The following is a 25,700-nucleotide window of genomic DNA, read 5'->3' as shown; positions in this document are numbered from 1 at the left end:
ACACTTCTTGTAAAGTAGTTAATGTAGACAGTTTGTCAGAGCACAATAAAGACACACAGAGCAATTCAATTAACTTCTTTTTATATATCATACATAAGACTGTCTTAATATAATACAAAGGGCATTGTCATAAACACAGCAAAGTCTTGACTAGATCTTACAATCTGTGGATACATGGACTTATCCTTTCCCCCATGCTGTTCAATTCTATAGTGCATGTTGCATGTACAAAAAAAGTGAAAAAATGTGAAATCAAAAATGAAAAGGATAAATCCAAATTAAATAAGAGGATTTCAACTTCTGTTGGGTGTTCAGATATGTCAACAAGTATACGTGTTTGTGTATAACCCACAAACTCAACAGGCTTATGAAAGATGGAACCTTTTTTTCAACCATGTGCTTCTCATATAACCAAAAAGTAAGGTTTGTGATGTACATGCACTTACAATATACCCTGTGAAAATTATTAAGGTTTGAAGATCTAGCTTTCCCTGTTTGATTCAAACCCTACCTCATAGTGTTGTCCTGATGTAGTCAAGTACCTTTGCCAAAAGGCAAGGTTTTGCCACTAAGAAAACAGGAGTTCCTGCCCACTGAATGGTCACCAAATTGACAAACATAATCAACATACCAGCAGGAGCAAGGTAGTGAGTTCTATACTTCCTTTATTAAAAAAATATAAATATATACATAAATTCTATTTCAACTATTAAAAAGGGGCTGCATTTCATGACAACTGCTCTAAATAAGAGGTCAATCAGCATGATCTGAAATAGGCGCACACTTACGAGTCACTGCAGTCAATTTTTTTTATTTTTCAGTCTTTATTTTTGGAATGTTTAGTACCAGTATGAGTGCCAGCAATAAAACCACTGGCAATTTCTAAATGTCTCAAATTCTGCGGGGTATGAAAAATGATTGCAAATTTGCAATTAACCTTGACATCCAGATAAAACCCCAATCTCAATATAGGTAGCTTTACATTTGTGTTTGTGGAAATACCAAGCATGATCTCTTTATGATGGTTTCTCCTTTAAAATGGCAACAGCATGACCTGTGGCCTGCCCTTAATTTTGAAAGGTGGCTGTGGGCAGGGTTTTTTCTGTCTAATTTCAAAGCTGGTAAAATGAGCAACAGAAGAAAGAAAGCACTTCAAAATCCCTGATATAAAAAAAAAATCTGGTTATTGACTGTAATGTTTTGAGGACATGCATGTCTGCTTAGGCAAAGCATGTGACTGTGGGCTGACGGACACCCTTTCCCTTTGAATAGGACAACAATCATGGGGGATCTGCCCTACCAAATCAGAAAAATACCATTCAACACAAACTGATTTGCCACAATTATCCTTACCCTGCCAAGACAATGACATAAAGTCTTGCTTCACGGCAGAAACTAGCCAAGTTGACCAAATGATGTATGAAAGGCAGCAAAACCCTTTGAAATAGTATGATGGGGGCAAAAGAAAAACGACGACACAGAAATAGAACGCATTAGTCTCCTTTTTTTTTTAAACCATCAGCTTCTATCTTGCTACTCCGGAGCCTGCAGAGTAACTACCAAATTCTCTAACATACCAAAGTTTTAAAAGACTCCCAAAATAATCTACCAATTAATATGGAAACAGTTTTGGTAAAACGTTGCAAACAAATCTGGCCAGAATACACAATAGCCAACGGTCTCAACAACGGTCTCCAGTTTTGCTAAAGTAATATATTGCAGCTGTTTGTATTGACGTTAAAATAAGATCTTGATAAACTTTGCGTCAAAGTGGTGAACTGCTACATTATTGGTTACAGACACCTATATGCTATAAAACAACTGCTTTGGTATAAAAACATATCCAAAGGGAAAATAAATTCTTGTAAAATTCACAGCATAATTTGAGGAGAAAAAAGGCAGTCACTTAACTCATTTTTTTCTTCAGTTTCCATGTTTTGGATGGAGAGACTTGTGCAGGTGGTTCTGATGAGGAACTACATGCAAAAGGGAAAAATAACAAAACATAAAAGGGTAGACTCTGGAATAGATAGTTCTTTCCACTGCAAAATCCTTAACCAGTGAATAAGATTTTCAAGGAAGTAATGTTTAGGAGGTTGTTGTGTACAATAAGACCCTGTTATGTGGGGCCCTGCTGAAGAAGAAATCTTTGTCGAGAAAGGCCTCAAATTACCATTCTTATTTACCTTTTCTAAGTTGTTTTAATTTCCTTAAAGAATTAAGGGCTGTCTAGAGAGAAAAATAGAGAAAAGCCATCTTAATTCAAATGATAATGTCCAGCTCCATCCCATTCCAAGTCCATGAGTCATAAGGCCAAAGGGTTATCTAGAACCAGCCACTGACTGTCTTCCTTTCACTGGGCTGGATCCTTTCGTCTCCCGTGCCCATCGCTGCTCTCATCTGTGCCGGGCCCGGTTGCAGCTTGCAGGACTACAGGGCCTCTAGGCCTGAGGGGTGGTGCTTCCCTCTCCTTTGACCCGGTTGGTGTCAGTATCCACCTGCAGGGTCTCCTCTCCACCCGGCCAGCACACGCTATAGGGACTCCACTGCTATGTGCTCCCCTTTGACAAGAGTTACACAATACCGACCAACAACAAGAAATATCACCGCAAACACTTCCCCTCATTGTCAAGCTACAGGATTTACAAGCAGCTTTTTACGAGAAATTTCACTTAAAAAGGGCAAAATAATTAAGAACCAGTGGAACAGTAATGTCAGGCAGTCCACGGTTTGAACCGAAAGAGGACGCCAAGCATTTCATCACCAACAGCTACCTGCAAAACAGCTTCAAACTTCGCTCTGAAATGCTCCTTAGAAGATTTTGCCACATAATACCATATGGTGATTACTTGGTGGTTACATGAAACTGGTGAAATGGTAAGATGGATGTCTCAATCTCACTATGGTTATTCCGCAGTATTATTTTGTGCCTAATGATTGCAAAAGAAAAACTGATGAAAATTACATATATACTTTTTAACAAAGGTTTTTCTCTGTAGTAGCGGTTCAGTGATATCTCCCTTCTGACGTGAGCAGCTTTTGTTCTCAACACACCTTGTAGTAAAAAACACCACCTTAAAAATGACGCACAGGGGGAACACACAGCCAAATGTCAGTGCAGTCACGAGCTGGCCATAGAACTCTGCTGCACACACACTCCAGTCATTGGAGACTCCTCCCGGTCCATGCCCTGCCTCATGCCCAGGTGGCCTTCCGCTAGGTAGTGGGCAGGCCCTGTGTTCGTGCCCATGGAGAATGCAGGGTGCGCTGCCATGCCAGTCTCCTGCCGTGGGTTCGAGAAGGCACCTAGCCCCATGCTCAGCCCACCATTCTGACCAAAGTCAAGGGCTCCGGCAGGCAAATGGCGGAGCTGGTAGGCCTGGTTGCCATGGTTCCCAGTGGAAGAGGACGATGTAGAGGAAGAGGAGGCAGAGGAAGACAGGGAGGTCATGGACAGATGGCCATGAACCACCTCCATGGAGTCCTGTGTCGAGGAGCTGTGTGTCGGGGAGGTGTAGTGGCGTGGGCGTGGCCGCGTAGCCATCATCTGCCCGTGGTGGTGATGAGTATGTGAGTGGGGATGCAGGGCCTTAGGGTGCTGAGGGGGAACATGGAAGGTGGTCTCCTGGACTGGGTGGGTCTCTCCAGTGACTGACTCTGGTCCAACGCCACCTCCCCACACCAGCGGGGGTGGGTAAGGCTGTCTTGCCTGTTGATGTCAAGCAAATAACAAAGCAAAGGGTCAGTTGTGGAAGAGGGACGCAAACTTTTGCAGTTCTAAATTTGTGTTATGTTATAATCTGCAAGATCATACAGAGGTTTTCTGTTCTTTAGCATTTGACATTTTAAAACACTAGTTTTTAGTCTGCTCAGTGAAATAAGGTATAAAAGTTGACGTAATTCTCAATTTAGGAAGCACAGGTTTGATAAAATTGGATTTAAAGACCACAGTATTTGAATTTGATGTTAATCCGGTCGTCTGTTATCGGATCAGACCATCAACAGTCAATCAAGCAATTTAGGAGAAAAAAATACAATATATTTTTAAAAGGATTCATTTATTAGACACATTTTGACCAATCTGTTTAAAACCACCACAAGAACTCCACTTCAGATCCTTCCTGGTGACTTACTGACCTGTGGGCAGAGGCTGTCACCATCCATGGCAGGCAGGGCCGTGCCGAAGTGTCCTCCACTGTGCAAGTGGTGATGGGTAGGGTCTGATCTTGCTCTGCCACTGGTACTTGTCCCAGATGATCCTCCTAGGGGTAGAACGAAAATGTCACCAGTGCAACTTCAACAACTTCACACAAAATATATGAAATGCTACAAAACGATTAAATAACATTAATTAAATCACGTTAGCATTGTCTGAAGGGTTCACGTTGAAATGGATTTTATTCATCTTTAAAAGTTTTAGTCATCAGTACTGAAGTTCCACAACATCAACAGCCCCTATCAAATAGATTGTAGGGAAGTGATATGACACATTTCTCATGTTGCCTTAGAACACAACAACTGACAAATGAAGGACATAAAATGAACATCTCAGAGTTTTCAACTGACAGTTACCTGAACTAGAGGAGGTGCTGGAGGTGGTTCCTGAAGACTGGGACTGCTCTAATGCGGGGCTTGTAGACACGCTGCTGCTTGTATTGGTCCCCTCGTCCGCAGTCTTCTTGAAGAAGCTGTGCTGCAGGGCATAGTAGGGCTGGATGCGGCTCTTAGGGTCATAGTCCAACATCCGCAGGATCAGGTCCTTGAACTTCAAGTAGTCAGCAACAGCATGGCCAGACTCCCCCGCCCGCCGGCCACCTGGACCCCCTGTCTCCACACCCAGGATGGAGTGGAGCTTCCGCGAGGCTGGAGGCTTATACTGTTTAAGGCAGAGCGCACAAAGATTAAGAGATTTGCTCTGCTGTGACTCGTTTATATCTTAACACAATCAGGCTTGGTTTTGACAATAAAGAGAACACAAATTTAAGTCCGAGTCAAATCGCAGCAAAAACAAAAAAACTCACCCTTTTGCCATCTTTGGTCTTCTTAACACTCCATGTACCATCCGAAAGCTTCTCAAAGAACTTCCTGGCTTTTGGGGCTAGGTCCATTATGTGATTAGGCGGGATACCAAGAACCTCGACTATTTTGTTCATCTGGTCCACCTGGAGGAAAAGTAATCAATCAAGTTACTGAATCATTTAATTGTGCGTCTGCAACTTAACATACAGCACACCCAATACATATGAGCTAAATGTCATCGAATGTTATCCTGAGATGACTTAACTGTCAAAACGTTTCAGCTCAGGCATGTGGCCAACTACTGGAAGGCAACAATTTCAAGGCTTGACAACTGAGTGTTGAATGATATGTTTAGGTTTATGAACTCTACTTCTCAATCTTTGAGGTGTACGTGACATTATCTGTAAGGTGACATCAGGTGAAAAGTAACTTTCAATGCCATTCAAGTCATGTTACAAAACACAACACGGAACAAATCAGAGTAATATTTGAGTTCCTTATACCTCGTTGGCTCCGCTGAAGAGAGGTTCTCCAGTGTGCATCTCTACCAAGATGCAACCCAGGGACCACATATCGATGGCCAGGTCATAGGGCATTCCCAGCAGCACCTCTGGGGAACGGTAGAAGCGACTCTGGATATACTGGTATATCTACAAAAAGAAAGCATGGTCAGTCAGACTCCGGTACGCCTGTAAACTATGAATGATCTATTCATTCCACTTAATGTTTAGAAGCAACAACTATCAGCTTCTCAGGGACATTCTTGCATACATTCATTTTATTGCTGATAAGGAAAAACTGAAAGCTAGATACCCTTTGTCCCAGTTGGCATGAGCTGCCAAAGTCCACTATTTTGATGGCACTCCTCTTGGGGTTACAGAGGAGGATGTTCTCAGGCTTCAGGTCACAGTGGATGATGCTGAGCTCAGGCGTGGCCAGGAAGAGCAGCGCCGTGCATAGCTGCTGGGCAAACTTCCGGGTTAGGTTGAGTGAGACGCCGCGGAAGTTGGTATTTCGGAGTAGGTCATACAGGTTATATGAAAGCATCTCAAACACGAGGCAGAGGTGGTTCCGAAACATGAAGTGACGCTTTAGGTGAACTGTGGAAAAACAAATAGTCCTGATGTTAGTAAACGCAGGAAAAGCCTTTTAATTTATCTTTCATGTCTTGTCAGATCAGAGGCAAATTTCAAGAGTGAATTTACCGATGTAGTATTTCATCTCGGTATCATGTTTGTTCATGAGCTCTAGGAGGCGCACTTCAATCTGGGCTTGATTGAGGAAAGCTTTCTTGTTCTTGATGATCTTAATGGCAACCCATTCCTGCTCAGCACGGTCATATGCTTTCACAACCTAGAGATGCAAACAAGAGCATATTTTAATGTCCCTAAAAGTAAAATCAGAGTTGTTTCTTTAATAATAAACATGAACACTTCAAATGTTAACTGCACATGAGAAATCTTCAAATAGGTGTATGAAATATGCTGCAGTTATTTATACAAAATGAAATTAAACTATTTGTTTCTTCAAATGTAAGACAATTTTCTCTGTCACATGTATTCAAAGTGTGTGTGTGTTTATGTAGTGTATAATTAAGCACCTGTCCAAACGATCCTTTTCCTATCAAGGAATCAATCTCATAGCGGTCCATCCACTTCTCCCCATTCTTGACGATGTAGTCATAGTTATCATCGTCATAGCCATCATTAAAGACTTTCCTCTCTTTTTTGTGACTGGAGTCTTCACCCTGACCCTGTTGGTGCCGTCGCTTCTTTTTTGCATAATACACCTAAAAAATTAACAATGAAACAATTCACATGATCACACATGAAGAAATGTTATATTACTTATAAATGTTCAAAGTTTTAAGATTATTTTCAGTGTAACAAACAGATGATATACATAAATGCATCTACTGAAAAACAAAACTAACCTCATTGATGTGTTTGTATGTTTTGATAAGGTCAATGGAGAGCTTCCTCAGGGGAGCTGAAGTTGGGTCACGAAAGCACTGGGGCATGTGCCTCTGTATAGTATCAAAAGGGAAAATCACAACATTTAATAAACAAACAATATGCACAGTACTTTTGTATGTAACAGGAGCTAATCTAAACTCCTAATGATTAATATTATAGGCCATTTATTATATTCAATAATACAGAAAATGTTGCACTGGCTGCACTGAGAGAGCATTTGACAAGCAGCTACTCTGCCTGGTGACAGCAGCAAAAAAGGGAAGTAGACTTTCATATCACATTAAGTAGTGCAATTCATGTAACATTACACATTCAGACTAAAAGAAATGCATGAGCTGGGGTAGGGTAGGGTTAGTGTACCTGATTGGCAGTGAGCTGTGGTGTCTGGTCGCTGTACGGTAAGACCGTAACAGATTGGTCAGTGCTTGGCTGGTGGCGGTCACTGTACTGCTGGTGCGTATGGGGCATTGGAGCAGCCATCTGAAGACCAGCAGTGTGTAAAGAAAAAGAGGGCGCAAGCCGGACGGACGAAGGTTTGCATGCTGAAGTCTCTCCTCCTGGAAGGAATGAATACTGCTATGAGTTGCATATTACCTTAATTCAACATTACATGTAAGAAAACACACAAAGGAGGAAAAAGGGTAACACTCTTAATGTAGAACAGCTGTGTATCCTCTTTAGTACAAGAGATTTTTGGCCCTACAATAAAATGGGTAAAGATATTTGCTTCTTATTGTACAGATCTAATATAAAAAGGTATTATTTGTTGCTTTATGTAAACAGTGAGCATTTCTTTAATATAAAAATGTCTAAATTTACCTTAGAGAAATCAGAATATATGCAAAATTCAAATTATGCATCTGTTATATTTACATGTACGTTGAAATGATCAAGCTCACGCTTTAACACAGACAAAAATGAGCATAAAATGTTGAGAACAATAAAAAGGATTAATTCATTGTTAAAATAAATGTCAGGTTAATACATAGTGTCTTTTCTTAAACATGTAAAGTCATAAAAATGCATCAAAGGATAACCACAAAATAAAATGTAACAGTAATATATCAACCTTTGTGAAGAAAAAGGAGCAAAACAGCAGCTTTAACAGTGAAAAGGGGTGAAAAGAAAGCATCTCCACACTATACAGTGAATCATCCTTCATTTTAAGCCAGAAGGAATCAAAAAATTATCAAATAGCATGTTCAGCTATCAGCATCTCTCACCAGACAACACAATTCACCAGTGCTACACAGTAACCACTATTCAGAATCCCAGCAACAGCACCTAATTAGCATAGCCTATCACCACAGAGATACAGCGTGATTTGGCAAGCCCATCAATGCACAGACCAATCACAACGCAGTATGCAAATAGCCTACTTTTGTTGCCAGGGCAGAGCTGCTCCCATTTTCCAATGAGAAAACAAGAAATAAACAAGAAATAAAATTGAACTTTGGCACACTTAGACGCTGCTTTCAACACAAGAGCCTGACAGCAAAATAGCTGCACAGCCCAAAACCTGCACTCCATCTGAGAGCATTAGAAAGCTGACCCAGCTTTGGAAAAGGAAAAAATACACATCCACTGACAGAAATAAGAGGAACTGTAAGATGATAGAGCACAGGCAAAGACTGTATTTTAAGAAACTAAGATATATTTTATTTTGTGTCTGTGTGTGCATATATATATATATATATATATATATATATATATATATATATATATATATATATATATATAAAAATGTTTTTATCATAAAAATCTTTTTTTTAATAAAACTTTGTTTTTACTGTTGAAGTAAAATACATTTTTACATCTACCCCAATAATTTTAAATTAAATCTTTTTATTCACATTAAATTTAAAGCACTTACAAAGACTGATTTGTCATGATGACTAGTGTATATTTTCCTGCTTGTTCAGCTAAGACCTAAAAAATATTTATGTCAAACATTTTTTAATCACTTTGAGCTCTGTCATAAAGTAGAACAGACTCTGCATTAAATAAAAATGTAAATCCTTTATTGATTATTATATTTTTTAAATTTATTTTGCATTTTACTTTTACCCACTTCAGGATGTGTTAAACTTGAGAGTCTGGATGTTAAATTCAAAAGAGTAAAAGAAGTGAAAGAGAAGAAGATTTTAGGTGCACCACTTCCCACCAAAGGGTTAAGACTTAATATATAGCAGCTAACCTGGATGCATCATCTCCTGTACAATTTCATATCATCCTGGGAGGAGAGTCCAGCAGCAAACCACAACCCACTACAAAGAATAAAAACAGATCATTATCATTGTGCATCTTTGGTGGGGATTTAACTTTGTGGTTTAAGTTTTGTTAGGAAGGGGGGACAGAGACCCCTAAGAAGAGAGGACACCCCAAAACTTTAAAAAGTCTGCTTTGGGTAAATTCATCAACTTTGGGGGATTTATTTAAAAATAAAGCAAAACCTAAAGAAGGCAATTTCCTTGTTGGTCAACAATTAAAAGCAATTAATGCACAGGAAAGGATTTTATTTTATTTTTTTCACTCAAAATAGCTGAAGCTCTTGTGAAACTGTAAAAAGATAAACTGTTCACTCAGAGAGGCCCAGACTACATCACACTTAACAAAACAAATCAGGATTAATATTGTTGTGGACTTAATAGCCCAGGATCTCCTCTTAGCACGTCCATAGCCCAAATACCTTTAAATTATAGTGGATTTTAAGACCTGAAATATACTTTATTTTAAAATAGGGTGCCCAACTAGCTCAACTAAAATTACTGTAAGATTATGCAAATAGACAAAGACCTGAAAAAGTTTGGTTTGAGCCCATTTATACAAACAATACCTGATATCATACCTACATAACTATAGGGTGAATTTGACGTTTTAAAAAAAAAAATCACTAACCTTACTGTGGAAAATCAAGCTCTATTTGACCACAAGGCCATTTTTCAAGCGCACTTGTAGCTCTTTACTCTCCTAAACGTTTGATTATTCTTCATTTTCAGTACTGACATATGAACAGTTCCTTTCCCTGGCTCGACTCATCACGGCATCAACGGGCCTATTTAGGTGTAAATATAACGACAGCTAGCTTGCTATTAGTAGCCGTATCATATCATAAGTGATAGCTAAAGACCTCTGTAACAACCCTGTGTGTCATCTTCTCACGCCCAACTGATTAGATCCATTCCGAAGCTGAATCAAATGTAACCCATCCAAAACAATTAAAAGCCTTACGTCCGTGGATAAAGACGGTGCCCGAGTGGCTCTGTACTTACAGATGATGGGGTAGATCTCGTCATGGTTGGGATTTAGAAAGCATATTCAGTGTTAATTTGCGTCCTCTCTTTGCTACATATCGTCCGTGTATGCCTCCAAATCCTCGTATAAATGGCAAACGGATTCGGGCTCACGTTACCGTTAGCAGTCTAACTAGCTAACGTTGTCGTCGTTAACGTTACCCTGAAAACTGCGGGACAAGCAAGCATATCTCTCACCAATCCAACGTTAACGTTAGCTAGTGACGCTGTGTTCAGCCAGCGGGTTGTGGGGCCCATTCAGCTGGTTCGTCAACAAGTCAACGTTAACCATTAGCCAGGTTAGCCGAATTAGCTATCAGGCGTTAGCCAGGTTAGCAAGGTGAGCTTCCGTGCTGTATAAGTCTAAAAGCCCAACTACACCTTTAATCTAAATACAGTTGGACATTGCATTGACAGTAAATCAAACGGGGCTCTTAGCTAGCACGGCAACATTTGCTTAAATCATACAATGACAGTGTCTAATATGGCAGGGTTAACGCTAGCCGTAACGTTAACACCGTGCCAGCATGACTCTCCGTCCAAGCCCACACAATCCGTTGCACCCTCTAGCTCACAACAACATGGAAAACTGTTCCCGTCTAACGTTAAATTTAGTCCGTTGACCTACTGACTGAAAGCAAATGTTAACGCTGGCTTCAGCGGAGTCGGCACCGCCACAAAATGTTAGCTAGCCGCCATACCATAAGCTACCATTCTCAACTTCACTGTCGCGTCCATCATTGTTAACCATTCGCGTTACATATAATATACATCTGTGAAAACGTTAACGTGAAATGTTAAGCCAACGAAGCCTAATGTGAAAGATAACATTTTACATTTGCTCACCTCTGATGGCACGATCTTCATTTAAAGTCCAATAACCTGTATGATGAGGAAACTTATCCAGCTTGAGATTCTCCCCTCCCTGCACGGTTAGCGAGTAATGTTAACGTTAAATCCAATCCCCGTCCTCTGATCGGCAAACTCTAAAATTATTCGCCATCCAGATTTAATACGCGTTTCATCTCCCAATCTTTGATGAACAACATCGGCGATCGAAGCAACTTTGACTAACGTTACTATCAGCTGATGACTAGCATGCTAACGTTAACTAGCACGCATAACTTACTAGCTAACCTTAGCGAACTGGCTAGCTAGTTGACAAAATGAACGCAGCTAACATTAGCTACCTGCCCTGGCTAGCTGTAGCTTCTTTGGCTAGCCTCAAGCTAACAATTCTAGCTACCGCTAAATAAACGTTATGCCAAATTCTGATTTAACGTTGTCTTTGCAAATTTAGCGACGGCCACTTCGATAAATACGACAGTAGAGTTAAATCCAGAGTATTTTAAACATGAAACAGAAACCGTGTCCTCTGATAATTTTGGTTAGGAATTTTGTGTCAATTTTCACAAAATGGCGCGCGGTCCAAACCTGCGCAGTGAACCGGCCCGGTGGACCAGAGACACGGACAACTGAGTTAGTGCGGCGCCGCCTAATTATTTCAACTATGTTAAAACGTCGGCCTCTTGATCTTCTTAATCCGATCCACTAGACGCATTTCGATATCCAAAAACGGCAAATATATATCCACTGACAGCATTATTCCGGCGGGAAGGGAGAACATTTGAAAAGACTGAGCTGGGAAAAAAACCCTCCTGACAAAATGGCGATGCTCTAGCTTGTTGCCATGGCAACTGTCAATCAAAAAATAAAGTACCCGGATGTACCAATGACGAATAAAATCTAACTGGCCAGAGTTACAGGACACATATAACTCCAGTGGTGTCCCTGTCTGCCTTTTTAACCGTGTTTGGCCTGTTGCTACCATCCGGCAGACATGTATGTATCAGACTGTGGTCATTTTTTTACAATTTGTAACCACCATTGCCTTTTGTGATTGTAGCTTTGTGATGCCTTGCTCCTCACACAGTTAGTTGGTCTGTGTCTTTTCTTATTTTCTTCCTCACTGTTGGTGACTTGAAAAATAACATAACATTACATAACTAGCATAGCATAACATAACACAACATAACATAATATAGCATAATATAACACAACATAACCAACATAGCATAACATGACATAACATAGCATAACATAACGCAACACAACATAGCATAGCATAACATAGCATAGCATAACATAACACAACATAGCATAACATAACATAGCATAACTACAGAAGCCCTAAAGGGCCATGCATTGATACATTTTATTTCCTCCGTTTTCCTGTGATAACGAGTTAATTTCATTTGTTTTCTCGAGATATTGAGTTATTATCTCAAAATAACAACTGCCGTTTCCCGAGATAACGGGATAATTTGCTCGAGATCTCAAGATAACGAAACTTTGTTTTCCCGAGATAACGATATAATTAATTTGAGATCTTGAGAAGACAAAACGATAGTGTAGTATATTAAATCATTGCAGGAAACATCATTCAGTGTAGCAATGTCAGAGGAGCAGGAGCATATCGATCACCGTGTCACATATCTTTTCAATCAAGGCCTGACACAGGCTGAAATAGTATTATGCCTTGCTATTACAGATAATATACACATTATTGTGCGTAATCTAAAAAGACGGTTTGCAAGGCTTCAGCTATATCAGCGGCGCAGTCTAAGTGAGCCTGATGTCGTCGTTAACTACATAGTTGACAAGCTACGAGGTCCCCGGCGTCTCCATAATCTCAGGCCTATCATATCACAGTCATTATCTCAAGATCTTGAATTAATTATATCGTTATCTCAGGAAAACAAAGTTTCGTTATCTCGAGAAAATTATCCCGTTATCTCGGGAAAACGGCAGTTGTTATTTTGAGATAATAACTCGAGATCTCGAGAAAACAAATGAAATGAACTTGTTATCACAGGAAAATGGAGGAAATAAAATGTATGAATGCATGGCCCTTTAGGGCTTCCGTACATAACATAGCATAGCATAACATAACATAGCATAGCATAACATAACATAGCATAACATGACATAGCATAGCATAATATAACATAACATAGCATATCATAACATAACATAACATAGCATAGCATAACATAACATAGCATATCATAGCATAAAATAGCATAGCATAACATAACATAACATAGCATAGCATAACAATAAGCTATCACTGACAGCTAGGCCATAGCCAGGATTTTAGAAATACTGAGGTCCTATAAGGCTCTCCAAATAACCCCTTTTCCACCCTCAAATTATTTGGGCCAGAAAGCAAAAACAAGGTTTCTATTTTTAATAATAATATTAATAGTAATAATAATAATAATGGAAGAGTTTGTACTCCGAAATTCCAGAAATTGGTTCACAAACCTGTTTAAATATTGTTTATGATTGCTTAGACACTTCTCAGATTGAAAGATGTGCTGTTTATTTTGTCACCTATAAACTTATTGTATTTTTGTTTTTCTAAGTTTCAAAGAAAATTCAGTTTTCTGCCTTTCAGGCTTTCGTCCGTTAGATTTAGGGTTTCATCAATGCTACAACAACAATAGCTGTTGGCACTGTTATTTAAGGCCAAAGGTTAAAAAATAAACCAAGTATCCATACCCACAATCACCAAACACAATAAGTCAGTGCAGTGTAGCAAATATTTAGAGAGTAAAAAATAAATTGATTGAATGATAAAGACACATTTATAGCCATTTATCACAAGCATTCAAAACACTGTTTATTCCATCTCTAACTGCTTTGATAGTAAACCAGTGCATACATTAATGGACATGATAGCCTATCTGTAATATTGTCAACCTATGATATTTAATGGTTGTGTGCCAACCCCACAGGGAGATTTTATTTTTTTAAATGAAATGGACAAAGCTGCTTTACATGCTTTAACAAAATGTTAAGACAGTATTAACTTATACAAGGACTGGCGCTGCAAAATATAGTCCTAGTTACCCCTAAAGATGTGATATTCCTTGAGAGAGCTATCCATCCTGATTGATTTGTAATCAGAGGATGTATTATTGATTACTTTAGGTCTCTAAGAGGTGAGAAGTATTTAAATATATCTATTGCACCAGACAGGTTTTAAATTATGTGTTCTTTTGTCTTAGTGATTGTCTTCACTTCTGTCTTTAAATTATTCCATCAAATAATTAGCGTCCATAAAACATCCTAATCAATAGTCAAGCTTAAGAGGTTTTAAGTGAACGTTGAAAGATATCAACACGCTCAGCTGCTCTCAGATCTTTAGTTGTCTGTTCCAACGGCTGCAAGCATAAAATCTAAAAGCTGCCGTACCATAAGTTTTTGTTCTTCACTTTAAAACAACTAAAAGACTCAGATGACCAGCGGGGCCACCCTGGTTCATACCTTACAGACATGCCAGACAAGTAGGCTGGTGCAAGACCATGAAGTGCTTTAATGACAGGTGAAAGAATTTAAAAATCAATACAAAAACTGACAAGCAACCAATGTAAGGACTTTAAAACGGGCGTAATGTGTTCTCTCCTTCTGGTCCTCGTCAGCACTCAGGCAGCAGAAGTTCTGAATCCATTGTAACTGATTTATGACTTTTTTTTTGGGTAGACCAGATACGAGAGCGGTGCAACAGTCTGGCCTGCTGGATATGAAAGTGTGCATTAGCTTCACAGAGGAATGGCCACACCATAGCTATATTTTTGAGATGATAAGAAGCAGATTTGGTGACACAGAGGCCGAAGACGACACCAAAGTTTCTTAGCTCTCAGCTTACATTAAGTCCCAGAGAATGTGATTTTGTAACCAGTTTCTCTTTCTTTTATATTCACAACAACAAGTCCAGTTGCCTACGATATAGCACGTAGGATTACCATGACCTGGATGACTGAGAACCACCACCTTGCTGCACCAGTTCCTCTCCTGCCAGAAGAAAACGGTAGCCTTCAACAGTTGTGGGAAATTCAGGTTAATGATGCGCCCGTCCACAGATTCATCTATTTACTCTTTAAGCAAGTAATTTATTCTGTTGGTGTCTTGGTGTGCCTATCCATGAGCTCTTTGGTCAAGAGGTTGGGTACACATTGTTGGCAGTCTATCACAAGGCAATGGGCAATTCACTTAACCTGTGTCCTTTGACAGAGCAAGGAAACTCTTGCTAACCACCAACATCCCTAAATAAAGACTGTCCAGTCCTGGAGTTCCCAGATTGAGCAAGACACGGATGTGGATGTCACTGACCATGTGGCACAAGTACTCAGATCTTTTATTTAAAGCTATGACAAGGTCCTTTCATTTCCCTAGCACTCTGTCATAAAAAAGTTTTAATTTTATGACTTATCCAACCCAGAATAAGTCTGAACTGTAATAACTATGCAGATATGACCAATCATTTAGCTGCATATCTTGTTTGTTTGTCGGTCATATAGAGGGATTAATATTAAACTGAGAAACTGTTTCATAACCGCTTAAAAGTTAACTGAATAAAAGTAGCAATAACTACTGTAGAAATATGCTTTTACAAATAAAAGTCCAGCATTCAAAATGTTAAGAAAGTCACATGAGTATTAGCATTAAAACATAGCCTGCTTAAAAATACCAAAAGTAAAAATACTCATTATGCAGAATGGCCCGTTTTAGAATAATATTTATCATATTACTATAATTACTAAAGCCCTAATGTGTTTCTAGCTTTAATGTTTAATGCAGCTAAAGGTGTAGCTAACTTTAATTACTTTATGTACTGCTGGCTAGATTGTAAATCTTCCCCTGGTACATAATACATTTTTGTTGGTTGTGTTTTGTATTAATCTGAATCTGTGGAAGAGAATGGAAATACTCAAGTAAAGTACTAGCGAAGTTGCAATTAAGTTCAGTAGCTTTCCAATCCTGGACAGAACTCACATCAAGGCGTATGTCCTTGGGCAGAACAGGATTGGGCAGCCTAATCACAATCGCAAGGGACATTTAGCATATTCATTGTTTGTGACATGTTTTTGTAAGAATATGTTGATGAAATCCTAAATTTATGGTATTTTTAATTAAGAAACCCATGGCCCATTAGCGCCTGTAAAAACTTATGCCTGAGTATTTTAGAAAACATATCTGGGTTAAAGCCAGAGAATCATGACTGGAAAAATATCCCTGTGCGCATGGTAAAATGCAGTCAAACGGGTGAAAAAATATAGCATCTTGCCATCTTTTCCGCCACCCTTCCCTCACTTCTTATTATTACATATCATTATTATGTATTGTTGTTTGTTTCCTTTATTTTATCCTTCTGTTCCACAGCACTGTTGGACCAGCCTGGTTATGATGATTTGCAGGAGAAACGATTACTATCTAACCAAAACCTTGCTTGAAAAGTTAGATTTTTTTTATGTCTATCTTCTTCCATTGTTTCAATTTTCTATGATCAGACTCTTCGAAAAGATTTCACGGCAAAGTTAAAAAAAAGTTTGGCAAACAGTTGAACTTAACATTTAAATCCCTCACAGTGTTGTCGAACAGGATTACAAGTGAGGTGCACTGAAGTAACTTCTGAATACCAGTCAAGGTAATCACACCTGCTTCTGAGCCAATAAATTAATTGAAAAGAATACTTCATTAATTCCTCAACCTTGTTTAAAGCAAGGATTGTTATATACAGAAAAGTTTGTATTCTGATTCCTCAGAAAAAAACTTCCAAAAGTGCCTGACATTTGACAGAACAGCACAACGATACCGAAAGCTCATCAAATTACAAGTGAAGCACAAGCTGTCTGTGCTCTTCCTATCGGATGCAGAGTGTCTTTGAGTGAGCGCTATGACTGAATGGCTGACCACAAATTGTTACTTCTAACCCACAGCAAAGGTTGGCATCGCATGCAGCGTGCAACCACGACACACAATGCAGGCACCACAGAGACGCTAATGCATGTGGAGAAATTGAAACGATTTTTGCAAGATGAATACATGACTTCAGTGAAACCACACCTAATGTTCAAAGCCCACAGAAAAAAATACAGATTAAATATAGAATTAACTAATGTTCCTGAAAGCATCACAAACACACAAAGTGGGTTGAGATGTTTCCATACATCTGTGTAAAACAGAAGGTTGTCAGAGAATCAGCAAATGATGAAAGTGATCTTGTTGTTGAAGGGTTGGATGACAACATTTTACAAATATGAAACCTCTTCCTGGTTCACATTACAGAGAACATCCAGCTGCCCGCCTACCCTCACCTGTCTCACCTTTCTTTATATCATTCCACCTATTGTGTGATTTAAAAATCCTACCTATGCCCTTGTTATCATGAGTCGTCACAGACCTTATTCACAAGGTAGCCATTTTCCTCTGACATCACGCTCAGGGTGGGAAGCTCAAATGTGGTACTGCTGCTGTGCTCCAGCCATACTTCAAGCAAACATATTTGCACATTAGCTAACAATAGCATTCCACATTATCGTTCATCCAGTGCATCTCACTTCCAGGCTAAATGAATCCACGATGTGGCAGGATATCTGTACAGCTTTCCTGTTTTATTGTGTAACACTATCAAACAATTTGTCAGTAGTCTTTTCAGTAGCTGATCAATACAGAAGCGGTGAAATGATCATTTGTGAGATTCCCCATATTTATACGACTTAAAGCGTCCCACCCTGACCTTGGCATTACAGGAAAATGGCCGCTGTGTGTATACGGCCTATTGCCTACGACTTCAACCACCATTTCATAATGTATCCATTTAGTTAAGTTCATGTATACAAAGTTAACACCAGCTGTGACAGAGTCAACTAGTAATGTTTTCATTGTGTGAGTCTGTGTTGTGTAATCATGGCAAGATGTGGTTTTGGAGACACCGATTGTAGCAGGAACTACCACAGAAGCAGTTTTGAGTGTTTTGCCAAGTGTTTATATGTCCGCTGTTGAAATCCAAAAGAAGGCCGAGTTCAGAATGCCTGTGGTCCGAGAAGGGGGACAAAATTAGACGGGTGGCCGGCTCATGTTTTATGCCCCTGGCCCACATTCATTTCAATGGTACTTGTAGTTGAGATGGAAATAAAGGCAGAATTCGTAATGGTACAATATAGTAATGACCACAGTGTGCTCATGGGTTGGAACTTCAGCATGTTGACAGGCATCACAGCTGGTGTGACCCCATCACAAGATGGTCTCTTTTATTTATTTGCGGGCTTTTTTTCTTTTCCATATACGTCTCTTTTATCTTTTGTAAACCTTGTTCAATGTCATGTCATTAATGTCAGTATTTGTTGTTGTCTTTTTGTTTTCCAAGAACCAATAAAAGAGTTTTACAAAAGAAAGTTATTTTGCAATTAAAATAAGGATAAATAATTTATGATTGGTCCTCCAAGCAGGATTTACTGCTGGTTTCCACTGTGGGCACCTTTAAAAAGAAGCTTAAGACCCATTTGTTCAGACTTGCCATTGTGTCATTTTTCTCTTCGGTTATTTGTGCTTTTATTGTGTTTTTTACCTGTATAACATAGATTATTGCCTCTGTGAAACACTTTGTGACATCTCTGCTGTTGAAAGGTGCTATATAAAAAGTGACTTCCTGTTGATTATTTCAGTCTGTCAGTGACAATAAGCATAGCACAGGCCTTAGTTTAAAAATAACAATAATATAATAATAATTTGCATCATGTACTTCTTGATCATGACGTTAAATAATTTCAGCAACCTATGTTCGCTCTTATTTATGACTGTATGTGAACACAGCTATTCCTTGAATGTGCTTATAAAAGGTGAAGAGACCACAGAAAGCTCATACTTTGGTGAAACTGAAGGTTAAAAACAACAAAAGCACACAGAAGATCATGTTCAAAGAAAACAAGTCTGCAAACCCCAAATCTGATCTGTGCGTGGAGTGAAGGGGATATAGGGTTTCCCCATTGTGAAAGAACTGTACAGTATGTGTGGTTTCAGTGAAATTATCACTGCAACACGGGAAACCAACTTCATTAAAAGTTTGGAGTCAGTTGTTTGCAGTATGTCAGAAAGTGCTGTTCTTGTCTGGCTGGTGGTGCCTGCTGGGCTTCATTGTGTCTCCTCTGACAGATGACATTACTCTGAAGTTAAACCAGCTTGACCACCTCAGAAGTTGATTCTAAGCCTCCATTTAAGTCCTTATTCCTTAAGGAGATTGGTTTTGGTAACTCAAGCCTGTTAAATCTTAGACTACTCTTAAACTTGTCCAAGAAAAATGTTGGTTTTTTTTGGTTTTGAAGGATATCTTAGTCTAGAACTTCTTGATTATGAAATCACTAGTGTCCCAGCCATTAAATGTTTTTTCTGTTTTCTTTGACTGTCAGTACTTACTGAAGGCCACAGAGGTCATGGGTGTAATGTTGTTATGTTTTGTTGAGACATGGTGATGAAACACTTATTTAGTGATTACTGTGTTTTAAGATCACGACATACTGTTGTAATTCTAAAGAAATTATCTAAAAATATTTTAAAAAAACATGTATTGTGACCATTTAAATATTAGATTCTTGTGTAGTTATATTCTATAATTGACATTCAACTATAATAGGGATTTAAAAGCTTGAACAAATGCTCCAAATGTCTGAAATCCTTTTAGCTTTCCTTTCTACTTGACCTGTTTTAATTTACCTGTGAATCAACTTTCTTACCGTCCTTTACTACTTTTATTTGTTATCTTTAATCTATTTATCGTCCTTTCTTCTATTTGCTGCCCATAATCTTTTTAACTGCTCTTAATTCCTTTGATTTGATGTCGTCTTCTTATCATCTTGTATTGATTGATTGATTGATTATTATTTATTTCTATTTTTGCATGACTTTTTTTCCCGTCTCTCTTTTGCCTGTTTTATCGCTTTTATTCCTTTTACTTGTCATTAACCATACTGACTTTTTGTGTTCTTAAAATGTTTTTGTGTTTTCTATTTTCTGCTCTGCCTTCTTGTTTCAACTCACCTTAGACTCGGCTTGATTATTGAGTGTTTTATTCTGTAATATTGTCTTCCTGAGTTTCCTGCTTTTGCTTCATTGTCAGGCACTTTGTAAACTCTGTTTTTAAAGGTACTATATGAATAAAGTTTATTATTATAACCGTATTTCTGTCATTGTGTACACCAGTGACTGATAATGCTGTTAAACAAATACCACAAATGTAACTATTTTTCTGAAAGTGTAATGTTTTCGATCTAAATGAAGCTCTCGTCCTAAAACAGATCCTAAAAGTCCACTGTGCAGCTGATCAGCCATGTGAGTACGGTCTCTGTACCACATCCAACAGATTTTTCCTCGATTCCAACACTGCTAGTTGAATGTATTGTTTGACCACAGGATGGCAGCAGAAGCTCATTTTGTTGCTATCATGCAGACCAGCTGGTGATGACGTCCATGACTTCTGAGCATACACTTTATTTGGAGACTGGCTGTAGTGACACAGCAACTGACTGCCTGAGTAGAAGCTGGTTAAAGGTAATAGCTAATTATAAACAGTGGCTATCACTCCCACGGGGTTGAGGGAGTGAACCTAGCAAAGGTGAATTTATTTATTTTTCATTCAGATGTTCAGGCCTAAATGAAATGGACCATGCAGAATCAATCAGATCAAACATTACTGCCTTTTCTCTTCGTGATGTGCTCTCAGGCCTTTTCCACATCAGCCAGTGGATACTCACTGAATTTAATGGTGTTTCCATGATGTTGTCCACTCTGACATAATGGCCCCGCAGAGACAGAGTAGATTGAAAATAGATTGAAAACATAATGTTTTGCCATCGTATTCTATATTCTAGGTTAATGATAAAAGGTGGAAGAACTAATCAGATCATTTACTTGAGTAAAAATAACAACACCACAGCGTAAAAACACTGTGTTCAGAAATATTAAAGGGTAGCTCCACCAGTTATACACATTTAAGTGTGTTTGCAGGTCTAAGGGAGTACGACTGCATCTGTGTAAAAAGAAGTATGAAGCCTTTTGTGGCTCCAGAGGAAGCTGCATGTAATGTTATACATTTTTCCCAATGATGTCACTCAGGGGCTCAGTTGCATTGTGGGTAATGTAGGCCCCGGGTTGTGAAAAGGAAGAAGAATGCGTGAAATCAAACAGGCGATATCTCTGGTTCCTCTCTATCGATCATTTGTTTTTAAACTGTCCATAATGAGTCCAACAGTCTTATAGGAGTGCAATGCTAGACCAGTGGACTGTTTTTCAAAACATTACCCACAATGCAACTTAGCCACTGAGTAACATCACTGGGAAAAAAATATATATCATATTACATGCAGCTTCCTCTGGAGCCACAAAAGGGTTTTGTTTTTTGTTTTTTTGCATATGCAGTAGTAACTCCCCAAGACCTGTAAACACACTTTAGTGTGTTAAATTGGTGGAGTTACCCTTTAAGTAAAAGTACAGAAACATTATCAACAAAACATTCACTAAGAATCACATGTAAAAGCCTTCATTACACATAATAGCCCCTTACTGTGCTATATTTGAATATATTTTATTGTTAGATTACTATTACTGGTGCAATAATATGTCAGAAGCATTATAACGTTGCACCTGTTTGAGTTGGGACTAATTTGAACTACTTTTTACCTAGTTGGCTAGTTTAGGGTATACAAATACATATATTTAATATCTTGATCACATATTTTGAATACAAAATATTAACCAAGCAAGTGGAGTAAAAATATCTATCTATAAATTGGACTTAAACACAGTACTTGAGTAGATTAGTAGAAGTAATTTCCACTAATAATAAAGAAGTTTAAATGGCTTTGAATCTGATGTCATCACAAGCAGCTTATACACATCTCATACACATACATCAATCTATTTGCTTCACAGATGTTTTTTGGTCGCACTACTGGCAACAGGATGAAGACTGCTTCACCTCACTTTAAATGGGGATTGATTCTTAACTGACGATTGCAGGTTTCTTGTAAAGGAAATCCTGAGATTGTAGACCAAAATGTTTTATTGCAGTGATAATCAAAAATCCCTGATCAGGTTTGATATGGATTTATGATCAATCCAATACCTTGATCAGTCTGGTGCACAGAGATTATGATTTTCACGTTGCCTTATATGAAATATAAGTGGCCAAAATTCAATATACAGTATTTACAATAGTTTTACATTTAGTCCTATTGAATTCATTATTGATTTCATACATGGAAATAATATTTTTTCCCCCATTTACAACTCTTTCCTGCTCTGTTATAATATATTTGTTAAATTATTGTACAACTACAGTCATCAGTCGTTCTCTGCCATCATCAACCCAGAAGATCTCTGCACGTATTCAAGCAAAAAACATTTCTGAACCGTGTTGCTCTTTATTTCAAAAGATGATCAGATTAAAAAAAAAGAGAAAAACATAATTAATATCCAGTGGACATGACTTTTCCAAATGTACACTTTATTTTAAACAAAAGTACAAAAACAAACATCAGGTATTTACAATACTTGCATGGCAATGTTCACTTTCTTTGGTCATTCTTCCAATTTGATGGTTTTAAACAAGGTAGGCAACAAACAGCAGCTCGGAGGTCTGAATTTATAACATGCTGAATCTACAGTATATTCAACCAGACGCTACTGATGACTCAGAACTTAATTTCATTTCTTTAAAGTCTGCAAGCAATTCTTCAACTATTTAAATCCATGTTATGAATAACGTAACAATTATTGAATTTACCTACCAGGTCATTTTAATCTTGAACAATATAAATAGCAAAAAAGAAAACTAAAACCACATACTTCACAATTACATCCTGGTCTTGACAAATGTTCAAATTTCGTAAATGCTCTCAAAGGACCAAAATTGTGACATGAAGCCAACAGCTGCGCGTATTCCATTGTATTCTACACAGATCTGACATGAAGACATGAACCCTAGTGCACATCACAAACTGAAGCAATTACAGGTAGATTTTCAAAAGAAGGCAAACATATCAGAATGGCTCAAAATGATGCCATACAGTAGCTACACGATATACAATCATACCTCAACACTGATGGAGCACGAATGGAGAATTTACAGCCTTGACGGGTTAACTAAAACAACTACCAAACGATGGCTTTATGTGAAACAATCTGTGCAGCCAGTAAAATGAGTTATGCTTTACATTCTCTCAATAATCTACCTGCGTGTGTTATAACATAGTGGTTATGTTGAATGTACAGTACATTTGAAAACAGAGGCAAAAAAAATGAGCTTTGTTTCTGTCATTTTCTCTCCTGCAAAGAGGTACACAGTCAAAGAACGAAACAAAAAAAAAATCATGTAACACCAAAGAACTCTGTGGCACATCACCTACTTCCTGCAATGCAACATGAAAATCATATTACCATCTATAACTAATGCCGAGTATAACAGTATACCCTTAGCCCTTTCAGGAAGTTCATCTCAAATCCTGCCTGAATGAAAAAAGATGAAATTTAAACAGATTTTACACTGATGTTGAAGGCAGAGGTTGTTTTCGACTGTGATGAAACTAAGAAGCGATGGCGGTGACGATGACGCGGCCCTCGGTTCCTGCTCCGAGGGAGTCAAACACAGACTAATGCAGGCCTACACATCCTTACAGCAAAGGCAACTGGTCTAGTAGTAATTTTTTTTTAACGAAACCCAAAAAAAGAAAAGATCTGCATTTTCTCCCAAATTTCATTCTAACAAACATGAATCCTAATAGTAGACGAGTTTACACATGTATCAGTAGTGCAGACAAGTTATGTATATCACATACAGAATCCATTCTTTTTGTTTTTTTAAGGGAATGGAGGGGTGAAGGTCTGAGGGACTCGGGGGTGTGTTTGGATATGCTTTTTTAGTAAAATTCTCCCTGAAACCAAATCGTCTTCATCCCAATGTACACTCGTGTTTTTTTTCTTGTTTCCCAAAAGACAGAGGTGAAGAGAAATGTGCAAAAGTTCCATGTTCTCACTTTCTGGAAAGAGAAGATTGTGAGAAAACACTGTTATTTGAAAGAGAATGACTTTTTGAATCTTTATTTAGGCATAAGGTGGTTTTTTGTTTCTACCTTCCACATTCCCAAAGGATGGTTGCTGTTTCTTTACACCTCAGCTTTTTGGCTGTTCTCCTCCACTTTCTCCTCCAGCTTTTTCTCCTCCTCAGAGGAGCCGCTCTCCTTTTCACCAGTCTTCCAGCTTCCTTGCCTGTTTAGAATAAAACATTGTTACCTGACATGCTGACAATCCTTCCTTTTACTGCTATTTATATAAAAACAAACTGTATATCTAATATCTGATAACATGTAATACACAATTTCCACTTAAATGGAAGCTGCATTAATCCCTGTGCTGCCGCTTTGTTCATCTATTAGCCAGCTGTGTGTTCATGATCAATCAAGAGCAAATTCCCTTAATTCGGCAAATGTAAGGATGATCACCAACCACAATCAGGCCGCTCCCCCGGTGCCAAAGACCCCAATTGGCCTTAAAAGCCGCACATTCACTAAGGAGAATTGATTTTCTGATTTTCTGTTAATTCAGTTAAAGGGGAGCCAAAAGTTAGATGAGAGGATCAATACCACTCTCATATCCAACTGTCAAACGTGAAGCTGGAGCCAACAGCCAATTAGCTTAGCTTAGCATAAAGACTGAAAGCATCTGCCTATCAGCCCCTCTAAAGCTGTTATATGTTGTTTGTTTTGGTTTAATGAGGGGGTTGTGGTGGACTTCTTGTCAGGAGCAGTTACTTCCTGACATGTAAACCCCTGCAAAACAACAACTCTGACTAAAAAGTATGATGGATATGTATGATAAAATGACTAAAATTTGACTGAAACTAATAAGCATAGCAAGACTAGATCTAAAATAGCTGCCAAAATTAAGACTGAGCAACATTTGCAACCTCGTCATTGTTGATTTCTTACTTGGATTTCTTCATGTAGACAAAGTATGCCAGGCCTATAACCGCGGTGGCGACGAGGAGACCGACTACAACTCCGACCACCAACTTGGTTTGGTCACCGTCCTCTAATGTGTCTGTAACAAAGACGCAAACAGGAACATGAGAGACGCAGGAGACACACTGCAATATGAAAGTCCAGGCTGAATGCATACGAATAAAGGGAGGGGGAGAAGCCATTATGTGCAATAAAGGCATTGATGAGTGGACACATCCGCACTGTACATGGTTATGACTCATTGACTTAAATGTTAATGACAGATATTCTCATTTTATGACTCATTTCATCAGCCAATGGGATCATGGACAATGTTGACATTTTGTCAGGATGCTGGTAGCTCCATTCCTCTTATTTCTTCACATCTGTATTTTATTAATGTGAACACAGTGTCCAAACATTGATTTTTCAGTTCTAGTTGTAGAGTCCAAGACAAGGTGATGATATAAAGGTAAATATTTGATCAAGAAGCCGTCTTTCAGTAAACAACATTTGATTCCCCCATAGTCTTTACTCACCCCCACCCCTCCCACAGTTTCTTACAAGCAAGAAGA

General features: G+C 38.5%; 2 protein-coding genes and 1 long non-coding RNA gene across 7 annotated transcripts in view; 1 reads left to right on the top strand and 2 right to left on the bottom strand.

Annotated features, from left to right (window-relative positions):
• Positions 1–64: 64 nt before the first annotated feature.
• Positions 65–11,931, bottom strand: dyrk1ab (dual-specificity tyrosine-(Y)-phosphorylation regulated kinase 1A, b). 3 transcript variants are annotated; one of them, XM_084351737.1, is made up of 12 exons: positions 11,135–11,931; positions 9,193–9,262; positions 7,356–7,552; positions 6,953–7,045; positions 6,620–6,808; positions 6,225–6,372; positions 5,833–6,119; positions 5,523–5,669; positions 5,022–5,162; positions 4,573–4,876; positions 4,138–4,262; positions 65–3,709 (listed from the first exon to the last, which is right to left on the bottom strand). In XM_084351737.1, exons 2-12 carry the CDS (start codon positions 9,203–9,205, stop codon positions 3,122–3,124), a joined length of 2,232 nt encoding a protein of 743 aa, XP_084207863.1. In that variant the 5' UTR covers positions 9,206–9,262; positions 11,135–11,931; the 3' UTR covers positions 65–3,121. The 3 variants fall into 3 exon arrangements, with proteins under 3 accessions (XP_084207863.1, XP_084207864.1, XP_084207865.1); XM_084351738.1 differs by lacking the exon at positions 9,193–9,262; XM_084351739.1 differs by lacking the exons at positions 9,193–9,262; positions 11,135–11,931 and adding an exon at positions 10,268–11,108.
• Positions 11,932–11,995: 64 nt separating this feature from the next.
• LOC311256582 lies at positions 11,996–25,208 on the top strand. 2 transcript variants are annotated; one of them, XR_014622508.1, is made up of 5 exons: positions 11,996–12,130; positions 15,067–15,193; positions 20,428–20,461; positions 20,580–20,680; positions 25,132–25,208. It is a non-coding gene; the product is annotated as an uncharacterized lncRNA (long non-coding RNA). The 2 variants fall into 2 exon arrangements; XR_014622509.1 differs by having other exon boundaries at positions 12,009–12,130; positions 20,543–20,680.
• LOC311256581 (CD166 antigen homolog A-like) overlaps positions 22,597–25,700 on the bottom strand; it is a 41,593-nt gene continuing 38,489 nt past the window's right edge. For both annotated transcript variants that reach the window (XM_084351740.1, XM_084351741.1), the window contains 3 exons: positions 25,114–25,225; positions 24,259–24,394; positions 22,597–24,165 (listed from right to left, as the gene is read on the bottom strand). In XM_084351740.1, coding sequence (XP_084207866.1) covers positions 24,292–24,394; positions 25,114–25,225 — 215 coding nt within the window. In that variant the 3' untranslated portion in view covers positions 22,597–24,165; positions 24,259–24,291. The remainder of the gene's footprint in view (positions 24,166–24,258; positions 24,395–25,113; positions 25,226–25,700) is intronic.

Source organism: Pagrus pagrus, assembly GCF_965226575.1.
Source record: "Pagrus pagrus genome assembly, chromosome: 4".
NCBI classification, from domain to species: Eukaryota; Metazoa; Chordata; class Actinopteri; order Spariformes; family Sparidae; genus Pagrus; species Pagrus pagrus.
Note: the sequence above shows the minus strand (reverse complement) of the source record. Positions and strands in the feature narration are given on the sequence as shown.